Consider the following 20,890-nt stretch of genomic DNA (forward strand, 5'->3'; position numbering starts at 1 on the left):
CTTCATGGCGGTGGCGCTGAGTTCACTGCATATTTTCTTTTAACGTTATTGTTGCACCAGCGAGCGCCAAGTCGACAATATAAATGGCGCTGGCCATAAATGCTGCTTCCTAATGGAATAACTCGGGGATATATTTATGCCTAATGTGGTTGGTGTCATCTAGACTCCTGCTCATGTGGAACGGCGTCCTGTCCGCTCCTTCACTCGCCGGCTCTGTCGTTCTTCAACACTTAAACTTCTCCAAGAAATGGAGGCAATAATGCAGGGTCACCTCCGGATGAGGCGCAGGGGGCAGCTCACGCTTTCAACTTATTTTTAATTAATTGAAAACAATATCTTACAACTTCACATCGAGGTTCTGATTATTTTGCCAGCTTAAAGTGACCTGTCAGCAGGATTGTGCTCAGTGACCACAGACAATGTCCGTTCAGCGCCGTTATACTGAGTACACTGATACCTGGTGATGAAATCTGTCTTATGGTTCTTGTGTAATCAGTGTTAGGCTACTTTCACACTAGCGTTTTTTGCAATACGTCGCAATGCATTCCACAGCCCCAAGATGTACCGGCCTATGCCAGATGTGCCCGGCGGCCCCAGATATGCCAACCTGCCCCAGGTGTGCCGGCTTGCCCCAGGTGTGCCTGCATGCCCCAGGTGTATTGGCCTGCACCAGATGTACCATCCTGCGCCAGATGCGCTGGCCTGCCCCAGATGTACCGGTTTCCCCCCAATGTGCCCACCTGCCCCAGACTGGAAAGGAGGAAAACTTGAGTTTTCTAAAAGTTTGTGACATTTCAAGTAGTTTTACATAAAAAAAATCTGCACAAAGAATCTTTGTTCTTAATCAAATGTGATATTTAACACGTGGAAAAAAGGATAAATGCGGAGAATGGAAACGCTGCAGTCGCCTAATAACACAGCAAAAATTGTAATTTACAAAAAGTTCTAAAAATGTAAGAGAAACCTCGGGTGGTGGAGACATCTCCACTGTGGATTTCTCCGAGATCTGCCATGAAATCTCGCTGACAATTATCTCCTCTTGGATTCCTTTAATTCAGAATTAGAAACCTGTAAGATTTAGGGCGCCGGCAGCAGGTTGAGATTGGGGGTGCCGGCAGCAGGTTGAGATTGGGGGTGCTGGCAGCAGGTTGAGATTGGGGGTGCTGACAGCAGGTTGAGATTGGGGGCACCGGCAGCAGGTTGAGATTGGGGGCGCCGGCAGCAGGTTGAGATTGGGGGTGCCGGCAGCAGGTTGAGATTGGGGGCGCCGGCAGCAGGTTGAGATTTGGGGACATGGGCAGCAGGTTGAGATTGGGGGTGCCGGCAGCAGGTTGAGATTGGGGGTGCTGGCAGCAGGTTGAGATTGGGGGTGCTGGCAGCAGGTTGAGATTGGGGGTGCGGGCAGCAGGTTGAGATTGGGGGCGCCGGCAGCAGGTTGAGATTGGGGGCGCCGGCAGCAGGTTGAGATTGGGGGCGCCGGCAGCAGGTTGAGATTTGGGGACATGGGCAGCAGGTTGAGATTGGGGGTGCCGGCAGCAGGTTGAGATTGGGGGTGCCGGCAGCAGGTTGAGATTGGGGGTGCCGGCAGCAGGTTGAGATTGGGGGTGCTGGCAGCAGGTTGAGATTGGGGGTGCTGGCAGCAGGTTGAGATTGGGGGTGCGGGCAGCAGGTTGAGATTGGGGGCGCCGGCAGCAGGTTGAGATTGGGGGCGCCGGCAGCAGGTTGAGATTGGGGGCGCCGGCAGCAGGTTGAGATTTGGGGACATGGGCAGCAGGTTGAGATTGGGGGTGCTGGCAGCAGGTTGAGATTGGGGGTGCTGGCAGCAGGTTGAGATTGGGGGCGCCGGCAGCAGGTTGAGATTGGGGGCGCCGGCAGCAGGTTGAGATTGGGGGCGCCGGCAGCAGGTTGAGATTGGGGGCGCCGGCAGCAGGTTGAGATTGGGGGCGCCGGCAGCAGGTTGAGATTGGGGGCGCCGGCAGCAGGTTGAGATTGGGGACGCCGGCAGCAGGACATGAGGTCCTTATTGGGGCCATATTGTCTGAGTCCTCACAGTCGCACCTTCTGTGCGTGTCCCAGATCTGATCTCCCGGTGGGTTTTGTTTCACTTTTGTCATCACAGAATATGTTTGTTTGATTTTCAGCATCTAAAAGAAAAGGAAAACGATGAGCTTGATATCCAGTTAAAGGTGTTTGATGAGAACAGAGAAGATGACCTCCTGGAACTTTCCCACCGCCTCAGGGACATCCGTGCAGAGATGGAATATCCTTCTGATGTTTGCTGTCGCCATCCATTATTCCATTGTTGTCTTCCTCTAGGAAACGTTGCATTACTTCTGAGAAGTCGCCCTCTTTTGGGGGCCATATCTTTAGTCTTGGAGACATCCCGTGCTGACAACACGAGGCAGGTGACAGATAATCGCTCGGAGCTTCTCCAGTAACTTTTCAGCATGTTTTTGTGTTTTAGGAAGAGTCAAGCAGATGTGCAGAGCGGGATGGTGCGTATTGCTGGATGTCAGGCATTTTCAGGCGTTTTCCATTATCTGCCTCTTCACTATTATCATGGAGATTGGGACTTGGACCCTAAATGCTAAAACACCTAAACATATTAATGAGAGGCATCCATCTATTGACCCCCATCTTCATCTTCACTGCCTGGCCCAAGCGCACCTCAATCATCAGGTCCACAGACACTATCAGGCACGGTACTTCCCATCAGTCGCTGCCTGCACCCATGCCAATCACAAGACTGATGGGTGCACATAGGACAATATAGCTGGAGGCCGTTAGTAGGATCGAGTGCAGATCGAACATGTCAGGTGCCGAAGATGTGACACATAATGGCAGTGGAAGATCTATCTGGTCTGATCTGCAGACAATGGAGAAAGTGTTAGAATATTCTTTGTACATCCATTATAGCGGCCGTGCAGCGTGATTGATGGTCATATGAGTAGTAACAGCTATAATGGCCCCAAATAACCAAAAACTTCGCAGACTTGCCCTTGTCCATGTGGGGTTGTCTTCTGCTGGACTTTATGGACCATGTTCTGAAGCGAGTCCCTTGTTTGTTATTCCAGCAGAGGTTCCCAGGTGAGCCTTGTAGACTCGATCAATGGTGGTAGGCTGAGATCAGGGCCATAGTGCAGAATGTGAGGGACTTGTGCTTCAGTTCTCCTCTAGGTGCAGTGCTTGCTGTTAGGACCTTCATGGAGAGACACAAGGCTGCTGCAGTCCTTCGAGTCGTGGCCCTTTATCTGCAACAGCACAAGTGAAGCCATGACCGGGATGGTGCTGAGCCGGGCCTTACTCTGCCCAGTCTAGTGAGCGCCATGGCCCAGTTGTCTCCTCCGTTTGGCCCACGCTTTGGGCTCGTTGGTTCCATGATCAGCAGCCGCCGCTCCTTCTTGCCTTGGATTCAGTTGGTTTGTTCTTATTTTAGCTTTTCCTTCCGCTTTCTGGTAGATCAGAAATTTCACGCTGTTTTACTATTTTGCGATAATCTGTCGTTTTCAGGATTTCGTCTTGGCACAAATCTGAAAACTTGAAAACAAAAACCTTGCCCAGTGAATAATGTTAGAAATGCAATCACCGGTGGGTGCAGAACTGTGGAGGAAATCAATTTAGATTGTATCCTGTCTATGTAAACAGGAAGAGCTCATAAGTATGGATCAAGGTATGCCGCACAATCCATCCACACGTTTACATTGTGCTGCCGCCGCCGAGCGCCTCAGTGTGAGGCGCGGAAGGAAGGAAAGCCGCCGTCTTATCCACTTTACCGTAATGAAAGGAGAGCCGAGAGCTATCGAGTCCTCACAATGCAGACTGCAGCAAGCCAGGTAATCCGCGAACATGGTTAGCATTGATCTCACAATGAGGAGACCTCCAGGACCACGGATCACTTATGTGTAATGCAGATTGGAGGACGCCATGCGGGGGATTAGGGAGGGCAATTCACGGGTATTAAATTCAGACGGAAAAGCATCGGCATTGGATAAAAGACATTCTCCCAAAAATGTGCAGTATGCCCAAAATATAAGAAAAACTCACAAACATGTGCGAAATACCGGAAATATGAGAAATGCTCCATAATATGTACAGAATACAAGAAATATGAGAAATGCTTCATAATATGTACAGAATACCCGAAATATGAGAAATGCTCCATAATACGTACAGAATACCGGAAATATGAGAAATGCTCCATAATATGTACAGAATACCGGAAATATGAGAAATGCTCCATAATATGTACAGAATACCGGAAATATGAGAAATGCTCCATAATATGTACAGAATACAAGAAATATGAGAAATGCTTCATAATATGTACAGAATATACGAAATATGAGAAATGCTCCATAATATCTACAGAATACCGGAAATATGAGAAATGCTCCATAATACGTACAGAATACCGGAAATATGAGAAATGCTCCATAATATGTACAGAATACCGGAAATATGAGAAATGCTCCATAATATGTACAGAATACCGGAAATTTGAGAAGTGCTCCATAATATGTACAGAATAACGGAAATATGAGAAATGCTCCATAATATGTACAGAATACCGGAAATATGAGAAGTGCTCCATAATATGTACAGAATACCGGAAATATGAGAAATGCTCCATAATATGTACAGAATACCGGAAATATGAGAAATGCTCCATAATATGTACAGAATACCGGAAATATGAGAAATGCTCCCTAATATGTACAGAATATACGAAATATAAGAAATACTCCATAATATCTACAGAATACCGGAAATATGAGAAATGCTCCATAATACGTACAGAATAACGGAAATATGAGAAATGCTCCATAATACGTACAGAATAACGGAAATATGAGAAATACACCATAATACGTACAGAATACCCGAAATATGAGAAATGCTCCATAATACGTACAGAATACAGGAAATATGAGAAATGCTCCATAATATGTACAGAATACCCGAAATATGAGAAATGCTCCATAATATGTACAGAATACAGGAAATATGAGAAATGCTTCATAATATGTACAGAATACCCGAAATATAAGAAATGCTCCATAATATGTGCAGAATATACGAAATATGAGAAATGCTCCATAATATGTACAGAATACAGGAAATATGAGAAATGCTCCATAATATGTACAGAATACCCGAAATATAAGAAATGCTCCATAATATGTGCAGAATATACGAAATATGAGAAATGCTCCATAATATGTACAGAATACCCGAAATATAAGAAATGCTCCATAATATGTACAGAATACCCGAAATATAAGAAATGCTCCATAATATGTACAGAATACCCGAAATATAAGAAATGCTCCATAATATGTACAGAATATACGAAATATAAGAAATACTCCATAATACGTACAGAATACCGGAAATATGAGAAATGCTCCATAATATGTACAGAATACCGGAAATATGAGAAATGCTCCATAATATGTACAGAATATACGAAATATGAGAAATGCTCCATAATATGTACAGAATACCGGAAATATGAGAAATGCTCCATAATATGTACAGAATACCGGAAATATGAGAAATGCTCCATAATATGTACAGAATACCGGAAATATGAGAAATACTCCATAATATGTACAGAATACCGGAAATATGAGAAATGCTCCATAATATGTACAGAATATACGAAATATGAGAAATGCTCCATAATATGTACAGAATACCGGAAATATGAGAAATGCTCCATAATATGTACAGAATACCGGAAATATGAGAAATGCTCCATAATATGTACAGAACACCGGAAATATGAGAAATGCTACAGAATACCGGAAATATGAGAAATGCTCCATAATATGTACAGAATACCCGAAATATGAGAAATGCTCCATAATATGTACAGAATACCGGAAATATGAGAAATACTCCATAATATGTACAGAATACCGGAAATATGAGAAATGCTCCATAATATGTACAGAATACCCGAAATATGAGAAATGCTCCATAATATGTACAGAATACCGGAAATATGAGAAATGCTCCATAATATGTACAGAATACCGGAAATATGAGAAATGCTCCATAATATGTACAGAATACCGGAAATATAAGAAATACTCCATAATACGTACAGAATAACGGAAATATGAGAAATGCTCCATAATATGTACAGAATACCCGAAGTATAAGAAATGCTCCATAATATGTACAGAATACCGGAAATATGAGAAATGCTCCATAATATGTACAGAATACCCGAAATATGAGAAATGCTCCATAATATGTACAGAATATTCGAAGTATAAGAAATGCTCCATAATATGTACAGAATACCGGAAATATAAGAAATACTCCATAATATGTACAGAATAACGGAAATATGAGAAATGCTCCATAATACGTACAGAATACCCGAAATATGAGAAATACTCCATAATATGTACAGAATACCGGAAATATAAGAAATGCTCCATAATATGTACAGAATACCGGAAATATAAGAAATGCTTCATAATATGTACAGAATACCGGAAATATGAGAAATGCTCCATAATATGCACAGAATACCGGAAATATGAGAAATGCTCCATAATATGTACAGAATACCGGAAATATGAGAAATGCTCCATAATATGTACAGAATACCGGAAATATGAGAAATGCTCCATAATATGTACAGAATACAGGAAATATGAGAAATGCTCCATAATATGTACAGAATACCGGAAATATGAGAAATGCTCCATAATATGTACAGAATACCGGAAATATGAGAAATGCTCCATAATATAATGGAACTAGAGAGAGTACAAAGGAGGGCAACAAAATTAATAAAGGGGATGGGAGAACTACAATACCCAGATAGATTAGCGAAATTAGGATTATTTAGTCTAGAAAAAAGACGACTGAGGGGCGATCTAATAACCATGTATAAGTATATAAGGGGACAATACAAATATCTCGCTGAGGATCTGTTTATACCAAGGAAGGTGACGGGCACAAGGGGGCATTCTTTGCGTCTGGAGGAGAGAAGGTTTTTCCACCAACATAGAAGAGGATTCTTTACTGTTAGGGCAGTGAGAATCTGGAATTGCTTGCCTGAGGAGGTGGTGATGGCGAACTCAGTCGAGGGGTTCAAGAGAGGCCTGGATGTCTTCCTGGAGCAGAACAATATTGTATCATACAATTATTAGGTTCTGTAGAAGGACGTAGATCTGGGTATTTATTATGATGGAATATAGGCTGAACTGGATGGACAAATGTCTTTTTTCGGCCTTACTAACTATGTTACTATGTTACTATGTTACTATGTAATATGTACAGAATACAGGAAATATGAGAAATACTCCATAATATGTACAGAAAACAGGAAATATGAGAAATGCTCCATAATATGTACAGAATACCAGAAATATGAGAAATGCTCCATAATATGTACAGAATACCGGAAATATGAGAAATGCTCCATAATATGTACAGAATACCGGAAATATGAGAAATGCTCCATAATATGTACAGAATACCGGAAATATGACAAATGCTCCATAATATGTACAGAATACCGGAAATATGACAAATGCTCCATAATATGTACAGAATACCGGAAATATGAGAAATGCTCCATAATATGTACAGAATACCGGAAATATGAGAAATGCTCCATAATATGTACAGAATACCGGAAATAGAAGAAATGCTCCATAATACGTACAGAATACCCGAAATATGAGAAATGCTCCATAATACGTACAGAATACCGGAAATATGAGAAATGCTCCATAATACGTACAGAATACCGGAAATATGAAAAATACTCCATAATATGTACAGAATACCGGAAATATGAGAAATACTCCATAATACGTACAGAATACCGGAAATATGAGAAATGCTCCATAATATGTACAGAATACCGGAAATAGAAGAAATGCTCCATAATACGTACAGAATAACCGAAATATGAGAAATGCTCCATAATACGTACAGAATACCGGAAATATGAGAAATGCTCCATAATACGTACAGAATACCGGAAATATGAGAAATGCTCCATAATACGTACAGAATACCCGAAATATGAGAAATGCTCCATAATACGTACAGAATACCGGAAATATGAGAAATGCTCCATAATACGTACAGAATACCGGAAATATGAGAAATGCTCCATAATACGTACAGAATACCGGAAATATGAGAAATGCTCCATAATATGTACAGAATACCGGAAATATGAGAAATGCTCCATAATATGTACAGAATACCGGAAATATGAGAAATGCTCCATAATATGTACAGAATACCGGAAATATGAGAAATGCTCCATAATACGTACAGAATACCGGAAATATGAGAAATGCTCCATAATACGTACAGAATACCGGAAATATGAGAAATGCTCCATAATATGTACAGAATATAGGAAATATGAGAAATGCTCCATAATATGTACAGAATACCCGAAATATGAGAAATGCTCCATAATATGTACAGAATACCGGAAATATGAGAAATGCTCCATAATATGTACAGAATACAGGAAATATGAGAAATGCTCCATAATATGTACAGAATACCGGAAATATGAGAAATGCTCCATAATATGTACAGAATACAGGAAATATGAGAAATGCTCCATAATATGTACAGAATACCCGAAATATGAGAAATGCTCCATAATATGTACAGAATACCGGAAATATGAGAAATGCTCCATAATATGTACAGAATACCGGAAATATGAGAAATACTCCATAATATGTGCAGAATACCCGAAATATGAGAAATGCTCCATAATATGTACAGAATACCGGAAATATGAGAAATGCTCCATAATATGTACAGAATACCGGAAATATGAGAAATGCTCCATAATATGTACAGAATACCGGAAATATGAGAAATGCTCCATAATATGTACAGAATACTGGAAATATGAGAAATGCTCCATAATATGTACAGAATACCCGAAATATGAGAAATGCTCCATAATATGTACAGAATACCCGAAATATGAGAAATGCTCCATAATATGTACAGAATACCCGAAATATGAGAAATGCTCCATAATATGTACAGAATACAGGAAATATGAGAAATGCTCCATAATATGTACAGAATACAGGAATTATGAGAAATGCTCCATAATATGTTGGGTACAGCCGGGACCAGCTGCTTGGAAAGCATCGCCAAACCAGGGATTCAAGCTTGAGGAGGCTAATTTGCATATTCCAGGTGCCTTCTGGTAAAAGCGAAGTCTCCCTAAGCTAGAAGATCGTTGGGTACAGCCGGGACCAGCTGCTTGGAAAGCATCGCCAAACCGCGCGCCGTAATTTTGCCTGTAGGATATTATTGCAAGAGAGCTTGGCTGAGTAGATTACACAAGAAGGAAAACACACAGCAAGTCAGCAGGATCTAGGAGCAACATGGCAGATGTGACAACCTACATGGTGAGCTGCAGCATGTGCTACATGTTCACAGACCGACCAGAAGAAGAATCAAATTTCACCTGTCAGAAGTGTAGACTAGTGGCCCTTTTAGAAGAAAAGGTGCGGGGTCTGGAAGAAAGAATAGCAACTTTGAAACTCATCAAAGAGAATGAAGACTTTCTAGACAGAACAGAAGCACCTCTACTGGTCACAGAAGGTGCAAAAAGTGTCAGAGAACCTCCAAAAGCAGATGAGTGGAAGCATGTGACCAAAAGAAGCAAGAAGACCATGGAGAAATCACCAACCACACAACTGAAGAACCGATATCAAATCTTTGTAGAGGATGAAGATGGCACACCTAAGAATGAAGCAATACCAGCAAGCAAAAAAGAAAAGGGCACACAGCAACAAGTGACAGCAAAAAGTACAGCCAAGAAGCAACGAAGAGTGGTGGTGGTGGGAGACTCACTACTGAGAGGCACAGAAGCAGCCATCTGCAGACCGGACATAACTGCAAGAGAAGTATGCTGCCTTCCAGGTGCGATGATCAAGGATGTGACCGATAGGATACCAAAGCTCTTCAGCTCCAAGGACGTCCACCCATTTCTTCTGATACATGTTGGCACCAATGACAAGGCAAGGAAGGACCTACCGACAATCTGCAAGGACTTTGAAGAGTTGGGGAAGAAAGTAAAGGAACTGGATGCACAGGTAGTTTTTTCTTCTATCCTTCCAGTAGACGGGCATGGCACCAGGAGATGGAACAGGATCCTTGATGCAAACAACTGGCTAAGACGATGGTGCAGACAACAAGGATTCGGATTCCTGGACCACGGTGTGAATTACTGGTACGATGGACTCCTCGCCAGAGATGGACTACACCTCAACAAACCTGGGAAACACACATTCGCCAGAAGACTCGCTACACTCATCAGGAGGGCGTTAAACTAGAAGAAGAGGGGACGGGAAGAAAAACATTAGACTTGAACAAAGAAGACCCAGGAAAACATACTCAGATGGGAGGTAAGAACATTTCTAAAGCAATCCACAGCGAGGAGATTGGAACAAAACAAAATCCTCTAAACTGCATGCTCGCAAACGCCAGAAGCCTGACAAACAAGATGGAAGAACTAGAAGCAGAAATATCTACAGGTAACTTTGACATAGTGGGAATAACCGAGACATGGTTAGATGAAAGCTATGACTGGGCAGTTAACTTACAGGGTTACAGTCTGTTTAGAAAGGATCGTAAAAATCGGAGAGGAGGAGGGGTTTGTCTCTATGTAAAGTCTTGTCTAAAGTCCACTTTAAGGGAGGATATTAGCGAAGGGAATGAGGATGTCGAGTCCATATGGGTCGAAATTCATGGAGGGAAAAATGGTAACAAAATTCTCATTGGGGTCTGTTACAAACCCCCAAATATAACAGAAACCATGGAAAGTCTACTTCTAAAGCAGATAGATGAAGCTGCAACCCATAATGAGGTCCTGGTTATGGGGGACTTTAACTACCTGGATATTAACTGGGAAACAGAAACCTGTGAAACCCATAAAGGCAACAGGTTTCTGCTAATAACCAAGAAAAATTATCTTTCACAATTGGTGCAGAATCCAACCAGAGGAGCAGCACTTTTAGACCTAATACTATCTAATAGACCTGACAGAATAACAAATCTGCAGGTGGTTGGGCATCTAGGAAATAGCGACCACAATATTGTACAGTTTCACCTGTCTTTCACTAGGGGGACTTGTCAGGGAGTCACAAAAACACTGAACTTTAGGAAGGCAAAGTTTGACCAGCTTAGAGATTCCCTTAATCTGGTAGACTGGGACAATATCCTCAGAAATAAGAATACAGATAATAAATGGGAAATGTTTAAGAACATCCTAAATAGGCAGTGTAAGCGGTTTATACCTTGTGGGAATAAAAGGACTAGAAATAGGAAAAACCCAATGTGGCTAAACAAAGAAGTAAGACAGGCAATTAACAGTAAAAAGAAAGCATTTGCACTACTAAAGCAGGATGGCACCATTGAAGCTCTAAAAAACTATAGGGAGAAAAATACTTTATCTAAAAAACTAATTAAAGCTGCCAAAAAGGAAACAGAGAAGCACATTGCTAAGGAGAGTAAAACTAATCCCAAACTGTTCTTCAACTATATCAATAGTAAAAGAATAAAAACTGAAAATGTAGGCCCCTTAAAAAATAGTGAGGAAAGAATGGTTGTAGATGACGAGGAAAAAGCTAACATATTAAACACCTTCTTCTCCACGGTATTCACGGTGGAAAATGAAATGCTAGGTGAAATCCCAAGAAACAATGAAAACCCTATATTAAGGGTCACCAATCTAACCCAAGAAGAGGTGCGAAACCGGCTAAATAAGATTAAAATAGATAAATCTCCGGGTCCGGATGGCATACACCCACGAGTACTAAGGGAACTAAGTAATGTAATAGATAAACCATTATTTCTTATTTTTAGGGACTCTATAGCGACAGGATCTGTTCCGCAGGATTGGCGCATAGCAAATGTGGTGCCAATATTCAAAAAGGGCTCTAAAAGTGAACCTGGAAATTATAGGCCAGTAAGTCTAACCTCTATTGTTGGTAAAATATTTGAAGGGTTTCTGAGGGATGTTATTCTGGATTATCTCAATGAGAATAACTGTTTAACTCCATATCAGCATGGGTTTATGAGAAATCGCTCCTGTCAAACCAATCTAATCAGTTTTTATGAAGAGGTAAGCTATAGGCTGGACCACGGTGAGTCATTGGACGTGGTATATCTCGATTTTTCCAAAGCGTTTGATACCGTGCCGCACAAGAGGTTGGTACACAAAATGAGAATGCTTGGTCTGGGGGAAAATGTGTGTAAATGGGTTAGTAACTGGCTTAGTGATAGAAAGCAGAGGGTGGTTATAAATGGTATAGTCTCTAACTGGGTCGCTGTGACCAGTGGGGTACCGCAGGGGTCGGTATTGGGACCTGTTCTCTTCAACATATTCATTAATGATCTGGTAGAAGGTTTACACAGTAAAATATCGATATTTGCAGATGATACAAAACTATGTAAAGCAGTTAATACAAGAGAAGATAGTATTCTGCTACAGATGATAAGTTGGAAACTTGGGCTGAAAGGTGGCAGATGAGGTTTAACAATGATAAATGTAAGGTTATACACATGGGAAGAAGGAATCAATATCACCATTACACACTGAACGGGTAACCACTGGGCAAATCTGACAGGGAGAAGGACTTGGGGATCCTAGTTAATGATAAACTTACCTGGAGCAGCCAGTGCCAGGCAGCAGCTGCCAAGGCAAACAGGATCATGGGGTGCATTAAAAGAGGTCTGGATACACATGAGAGCATTATACTGCCTCTGTACAAATCCCTAGTTAGACCGCACATGGAGTACTGTGTCCAGTTTTGGGCACCGGTGCTCATGAAGGATATAATGGAACTAGAGAGAGTACAAAGGAGGGCAACAAAATTAATAAAGGGGATGGGAGAACTACAATACCCAGATAGATTAGCGAAATTAGGATTATTTAGTCTAGAAAAAAGACGACTGAGGGGCGATCTAATAACCATGTATAAGTATATAAGGGGACAATACAAATATCTCGCTGAGGATCTGTTTATACCAAGGAAGGTGACGGGCACAAGGGGGCATTCTTTGCGTCTGGAGGAGAGAAGGTTTTTCCACCAACATAGTAACATAACATAGTAACATAGTTAGTAAGGCCGAAAAAAGACATTTGTCCATCCAGTTCAGCCTATATTCCATCATAATAAACACCCAGATCTACGTCCTTCTACAGAACCTAATAATTGTATGATACAATATTGTTCTGCTCCAGGAAGACATCCAGGCCTCTCTTGAACCCCTCGACTGAGTTCGCCATCACCACCTCCTCAGGCAAGCAATTCCAGATTCTCACTGCCCTAACAGTAAAGAATCCTCTTCTATGTTGGTGGAAAAACCTTCTCTCCTCCAGACGCAAAGAATGCCCCCTTGTGCCCGTCACCTTCCTTGGTATAAACAGATCCTCAGCGAGATATTTGTATTGTCCCCTTATATACTTATACATGGTTATTAGATCGCCCCTCAGTCGTCTTTTTTCTAGACTAAATAATCCTAATTTCGCTAATCTATCTGGGTATTGTAGTTCTCCCATCCCCTTTATTAATTTTGTTGCCCTCCTTTGTACTCTCTCTAGTTCCATTATATCCTTCCTGAGCACCGGTGCCCAAAACTGGACACAGTACTCCATGTGCGGTCTAACTAGGGATTTGTACAGAGGCAGTATAATGCTCTCATCATGTGTATCCAGACCTCTTTTAATGCACCCCATGATCCTGTTTGCCTTGGCAGCTGCTGCCTGGCACTGGCTGCTCCAGGTAAGTTTATCATTAACTAGGATCCCCAAGTCCTTCTCCCTGTCAGATTTACCCAGTGGTTTCCCGTTCAGTGTGTAATGGTGATATTGATTCCCTCTTCCCATGTGTATAACCTTACATTTATCATTGTTAAACCTCATCTGCCACCTTTCAGCCCAAGTTTCCAACTTATCCAGATCCATCTGTAGCAGAATACTATCTTCTCTTGTATTAACTGCTTTACATAGTTTTGTATCATCTGCAAATATCGATATTTTACTGTGTAAACCTTCTACCAGATCATTAATGAATATGTTGAAGAGAACAGGTCCCAATACTGACCCCTGCGGTCCCCACTGGTCACAGCGACCCAGTTAGAGACTATACCATTTATAACCACCCTCTGCTTTCTATCACTAAGCCAGTTACTAACCCATTTACACACATTTTCCCCCAGACCAAGCATTCTCATTTTGTGTACCAACCTCTTGTGCGGCACGGTATCAAACGCTTTGGAAAAATCGAGATATACCACGTCCAATTACTCACCGTGGTCCAGTCTATAGCTTACCTCTTCATAAAAACTGATTAGATTGGTTTGACAGGAGCGATTTCTCATAAACCCATGCTGATATGGAGTTAAACAGTTATTCTCATTGAGATAATCCAGAATAACATCCCTCAGAAACCCTTCAAATATTTTACCAACAATAGAGGTTAGACTTACTGGCCTATAATTTCCAGGTTCACTTTTAGAGCCCTTTTTGAATATTGGCACCACATTTGCTATGCGCCAGTCCTGCGGAACAGACCCTGTCGCTATAGAGTCACTAAAAATAAGAAATAATGGTTTATCTATTACATTACTTAGTTATCTTAGTACTCGTGGGTGTATGCCATCCGGACCCGGAGATTTATCTATTTTAATCTTATTTAGCCGGTTTCGCACCTCTTCTTGGGTTAGATTGGTGACCCTTAATATAGGGTTTTCATTGTTTCTTGGGATTTCACCTAGCATTTCATTTTCCACCGTGAATACCGTGGAGAAGAAGGTGTTTAATATGTTAGCTTTTTCCTCGTCATCTCCAACCATTCTTTCCTCACTATTTTTTAAGGGGCCTACATTTTCAGTTTTTATTCTTTTACTATTGATATAGTTGAAGAACAGTTTGGGATTAGTTTTACTCTCCTTAGCAATGTGCTTCTCTGTTTCCTTTTTGGCAGCTTTAATTAGTTTTTTAGATAAAGTATTTTTCTCCCTATAGTTTTTTAGAGCTTCAATGGTGCCATCCTGCTTTAGTAGTGCAAATGCTTTCTTTTTACTGTTAATTGCCTGTCTTACTTCTTTGTTTAGCCACATTGGGTTTTTCCTATTTCTAGTCCTTTTATTCCCACAAGGTATAAACCGCTTACACTGCCTATTTAGGATGTTCTTAAACATTTCCCATTTATTATCTGTATTCTCATTTCTGAGGATATTGTCCCAGTCTACCAGATTAAGGGCATCTCTAAGCTGTTCAAACTTTGCCTTCCTAAAGTTCAGTGTTTTTGTGACTCCCTGACAAGTCCCCCTAGTGAAAGACAGGTGAAACTGCACAATATTGTGGTCGCTATTTCCTAAATGCCCGACCACCTGCAGATTTGTTATTCTGTCAGGTCTATTAGATAGTATTAGGTCTAAAAGTGCTGCTCCTCTGGTTGGATTCTGCACCAATTGTGAAAGATAATTTTTCTTGGTTATTAGCAGAAACCTGTTGCCTTTATGGGTTTCACAGGTTTCTGTTTCCCAGTTAATATCCGGGTAGTTAAAGTCCCCCATAACCAGGACCTCATTATGGGTTGCAGCTTCATCTATCTGCTTTAGAAGTAGACTTTCCATGCTTTCTGTTATATTTGGGGGTTTGTAACAGACCCCAATGAGAATTTTGTTACCATTTTTCCCTCCATGAATTTCGACCCATATGGACTCGACATCCTCATTCCCTTCGCTAATATCCTCCCTTAAAGTGGACTTTAGACAAGACTTTACATAGAGACAAACCCCTCCTCCTCTCCGATTTTTACGATCCTTTCTAAACAGACTGTAACCCTGTAAGTTAACTGCCCAGTCATAGCTTTCATCTAACCATGTCTCGGTTATTCCCACTATGTCAAAGTTACCTGTAGATATTTCTGCTTCTAGTTCTTCCATCTTGTTTGTCAGGCTTCTGGCGTTTGCGAGCATGCAGTTTAGAGGATTTTGTTTTGTTCCAATCTCCTCACTGTGGATTGTTTTAGAAATGTTCTTACCTCCCTTCTGAGTATGTTTTCCTGGGTCGTCTTTGTTCGAGTCTAATGTTTTTCTTCCCGTCCCCTCTTCTTCTAGTTTAACGCCCTCCTGATGAGTGTAGCGAGTCTTCTGGCGAATGTGTGTTTCCCAGGTTTGTTGAGGTGTAGTCCGTCTCTGGCGAGGAGTCCATCATACCAGTAATTCACACCGTGGTCCAGGAATCCAAATCCTTGTTGTCTGCACCATCGTCTTAGCCAGTTGTTTGCATCAAGGATCCTGTTCCATCTCCTGGTGCCATGCCCGTCTACTGGAAGGATAGAAGAAAAAACTACCTGTGCATCCAGTTCCTTTACTTTCTTCCCCAACTCTTCAAAGTCCTTGCAGATTGTCGGTAGGTCCTTCCTTGCCGTGTCATTGGTGCCAACATGTATCAGAAGAAATGGGTGGACGTCCTTGGAGCTGAAGAGCTTTGGTATCCTATCGGTCACATCCTTGATCATCGCACCTGGAAGGCAGCATACTTCTCTTGCAGTTATGTCCGGTCTGCAGATGGCTGCTTCGGTGCCTCTCAGTAGTGAGTCTCCCACCACCACCACTCTTCGTTGCTTCTTGGCTGTACTTTTTGCTGTCACTTGTTGCTGTGTGCCCTTTTCTTTTTTGCTTGCTGGTATTGCTTCATTCTTAGGTGTGCCATCTTCATCCTCTACAAAGATTTGATATCGGTTCTTCAGTTGTGTGGTTGGTGATTTCTCCATGGTCTTCTTGCTTCTTTTGGTCACATGCTTCCACTCATCTGCTTTTGGAGGTTCTCTGACACTTTTTTCACCTTCTGTGACCAGTAGAGATGCTTCTGTTCTGTCTAGAAAGTCTTCATTCTCTTTGATGAGTTTCAAAGTTGCTATTCTTTCTTCCAGACCCCGCACCTTTTCTTCTAAAAGGGCCACTAGTCTACACTTCTGACAGGTGAAATTGGATTCTTCTTCTGGTCGATCTGTGAACATGTAGCACATGCTGCAGCTCACCATGTAGGTTGTCACATCTGCCATGTTGCTCCTAGATCCTGCTGACTTGCTGTGTGTTTTCCTTCTTGTGTAATCTACTCAGCCAAGCTCTCTTGCAATAATGCATAGAAGAGGATTCTTTACTGTTAGGGCAGTGAGAATCTGGAATTGCTTGCCTGAGGAGGTGGTGATGGCGAACTCAGTCGAGGGGTTCAAGAGAGGCCTGGATGTCTTCCTGGAGCAGAACAATATTGTATCATACAATTATTAGGTTCTGTAGAAGGACGTAGATCTGGGGATTTATTATGATGGAATATAGGCTGAACTGGATGGACAAATGTCTTTTTTCGGCCTTACTAACTATGTTACTATGTTACTATGTAAATACTTACAGAATACCCGAAATATGAGAAATGCTCCATAATACGTACAGAATACCGGAAATATGAGAAATGCTCCATAATATGTACAGAATACCGGAAATATGAGAAATGCTCCATAATACGTACAGAATACCGGAAATATGAGAAATGCTCCATAATATGTACAGAATACCGGAAATATGAGAAATGCTCCATAATATGTACAGAATACCGGAAATATGAGAAATGCTCCATAATACGTACAGAATACCGGAAATATGAGAAATGCTCCATAATATGTACAGAATACCGGAAATATGAGAAATGCTCCATAATATGTACAGAATACAGGAAATATGAGAAATGCTCCATAATATGTACAGAATACCGGAAATATGAGAAATGCTCCATAATATGTACAGAATACCGGAAATATGAGAAATGCTCCATAATATGTACAGAATACCGGAAATATGAGAAACGCTCCATAATATTTAGTGGTGACTGCGTGAAATATGAATTAATATTCAGAATATAATCCTTTCCTACCCAACATACAAATAATCCTCTGAGTCCAGAGTACTAGAAATATAAAATATGTCTGGAATGTATTTGTCGGGCCGATAGCCCTAAACATGTATTCTGCTGACAATTGTTCGCTCTGTCCTGTAAAATGTTATATTTTTACCTAAATCCTTTTTTCACCTGAACGTGGTCATTTCCCAAGTCATCTCCACAGAGGTCTGCCATCTACTGGAGCCCATGTCCAGGCACGATCCCCATCAGAATAAGACCCGTTGGATTTACTAGCCCCCCTGTGCTTTGCTAGTCCTAGTCCCCTGTCGCTTTACTGGGCTCTTTTTGGGTTTTGCGAGCCCCCATTTTGGGTTTATTTGCCCCATTGTGGGTTTACCAGCCCCTATGGACCACCTTTTCCATCTTTTTGTCAGTGTCATTTTACTTTGGTGCTCACCAGACGGGTTGGGTCTCTGTCACCTTCCTACAATCACTTCCAGAGCCTCGGTATATAATGAGTGGGTGCGAACCACAGGGAGAGAAGGTCCCTGGGCCATGTCCTGACTGTAGATATGACACAATGCTTTGCCTGGCAGGTAACATTTACCATTAGGATGAAATGATGAACATCATGACCAAACATGAAAGCCCCATTCTCAGTCACTGGATGTCATTGCTCTCGGCTACATGGGCGGATATAGCATTGGTGCAACTTGTGTGGACGCACGAGGGCCCAAGAGGCAAACGGGCCACTGCCACCTACAAGGCAGGTGGAATTGTGCATTATGAGGAGCTACTGGACTGTGATGGGCCCGCTGTTATTTCACAGGGGCCCTGTCCTCGCTGTGTCCTCCAGTGATGGCAGATCCATTACAAGTGATTTCCTGCTGCTAAAGCAAAACAAGAAAGTGCAATTGAGAAAGTGACATGATGAGACCCGCGATGGACGTCCAATTTAGAGACATAGCACTGGACCTGCTGACCCTCCGGGTGCTGTGCTCAGTAATAATGCAGATAGCGGATCATGGCCGCTCAGTTATTTTGTGACTTCAGTGATTGCAGTTTCCATATGAAGATTCGGTGTGCTAGTATCTGCGCTGTATCATCGTGTGGATGAATATTATCCACCTGGGAAAAGGACATTAAATGGATTTGAGCAATTTTCTGAGTTGTGGTCAAAGAGGATTGAATGACTCTTTGCAACTAGCCCAACAACTCAGCCACACACGGCCAGGACTCAAAAACTGAATGTGTCAAATCAAGTTGACATATTTAAAAGTGGAAAGAAATTGAAATAAATTGTTTATTAGAAAGTTTCAGAACTTTCCAATATACAACGGTTCTGTAATCCGTGTTAGAAGGAAATGGATCTTGAAGGCCAATAATCTGGTAACTATTGTCTTCCCGTAAACCGTTACATGTAGACGAAGGACATTGGAGCTTGGACGAGATGATCCAACAAGACGCCCAATGCATCTGCTACCGACCAAAATTACATTCCGCATAGAAAAGTGTAAATAATGGGTGATGTTTCCTCTCGCTCCCTACATTCTGCATCTTCCTCTCCATTGTATGAGGTTCTTCTTGCCGCCGGTCCCATTGTACAACAGGTATGTGCTCAGTCATTGTATAGCAACCTTCCTTGACTCTCTGTTCACCGACATTAATGAAGTCTACCATCTCCTCTACAATATGCTGAAGGACACGGCCTCCGAAGCTTTCCTCCTGTCCATTCTACAGCATTTCCTGCTCATCCGCAACGACTATTACATCAGGTAGGACTCATTGTTTCCACGTGTTCAACAGAAATAATGTAAATCGTAAAACAAAAGTATTTCTTCATATTGCATTCATTTCCTTGAGGCACACACAGCAGTATTATTCACATCATGTGGGGTGGCGACATTGCAGATATAGCACACGTGGGATATTCCAACAATGCAGCATTTTATGTGTTTCATCTGAATTTTCACAGATATTTCAGTATTCAAATTCAACTAGTCACAGAGGAACAATTACGTCCTACAACCATCATCACCTAAAAACATTGCATAGCAGAATCTGAACTCACGAGGCAATCAGCAAGTGGCCGCCAATATCTATTCACCAGGAGCTCCTGTTCCATGGCCCCGGAGTATCTATTCACCAGGAGCTCCTGCTACATGGCCGCCAGTATCTATTACCCAGGAGCTCCTGTTCCATGGCCCCGGAGTATCTATTCACCAGGAGCTCCTACTACATGGCCCCGGAGTATCTATTCACCAGGAGCTCCTGTTCCATGGCCCCGGAGTATCTATTCACCAGGAGCTCCTGCTACATGGCCGCCAATATCTATTCACCAGGAGCTCCTGTTCCATGGCCCCGGAGTATCTATTCACCAGGAGCTCCTGCTACATGGCCGCCAATATCTATTCACCAGGAGCTCCTGTTCCATGGCCATGGAGTATCTATTCACCAGGAGCTCCTGTTCCATGGCCCCGGAGTATCTATTCACCAGGAGCTCCTACTACATGGCCCCGGAGTATCTATTCACCAGGAGCTCCTGTTCCATGGCCCCGGAGTATCTATTCACCAGGAGCTCCTGCTACATGGCCCCGGAGTATCTATTCACCAGGAGCTCCTGTTCCATGGCCCCGGAATATCTATTCACCAGGAGCTCCTACTACATGGCCCCGGAGTATCTATTCACCAGGAGCTCCTGTTCCATGGCCCCGGAGTATCTATTCACCAGGAGCTCCTGCTACATGGCCGCCAATATCTATTCACCAGGAGCTCCTGTTCCATGGCCCCTGAGTATCTATTCACCAGGAGCTCCTGCTACATGGCCCCGGTGTATCTATTACCCAGGAGCTCCTGCTACATGGCCATGGAGTATCTATTCACCAGGAGCTCCTGCTACATGGCCCCGGTGTATCTATTACCCAGGAGCTCCTGTTCCATGGCCCCGGAGTA

General features: G+C 42.3%; 1 protein-coding gene across 4 annotated transcripts in view; it reads left to right on the plus strand.

The window, feature by feature from the left end:
- Positions 1-20,890, plus strand: part of DIAPH2 (diaphanous related formin 2) — a 1,874,941-nt gene that overhangs the window by 520,828 nt on the left and 1,333,223 nt on the right. For all 4 annotated transcript variants that reach the window (XM_069746079.1, XM_069746080.1, XM_069746081.1 and 1 more), the window contains 2 exons: positions 2,142-2,260; positions 19,597-19,713. In XM_069746079.1, the coding sequence (XP_069602180.1) occupies positions 2,142-2,260; positions 19,597-19,713 (236 nt within the window). The remainder of the gene's footprint in view (positions 1-2,141; positions 2,261-19,596; positions 19,714-20,890) is intronic.

This window comes from Ranitomeya imitator, chromosome 2 (assembly GCF_032444005.1).
Source record: "Ranitomeya imitator isolate aRanImi1 chromosome 2, aRanImi1.pri, whole genome shotgun sequence".
Taxonomy (NCBI): domain Eukaryota; kingdom Metazoa; phylum Chordata; class Amphibia; order Anura; family Dendrobatidae; genus Ranitomeya; species Ranitomeya imitator.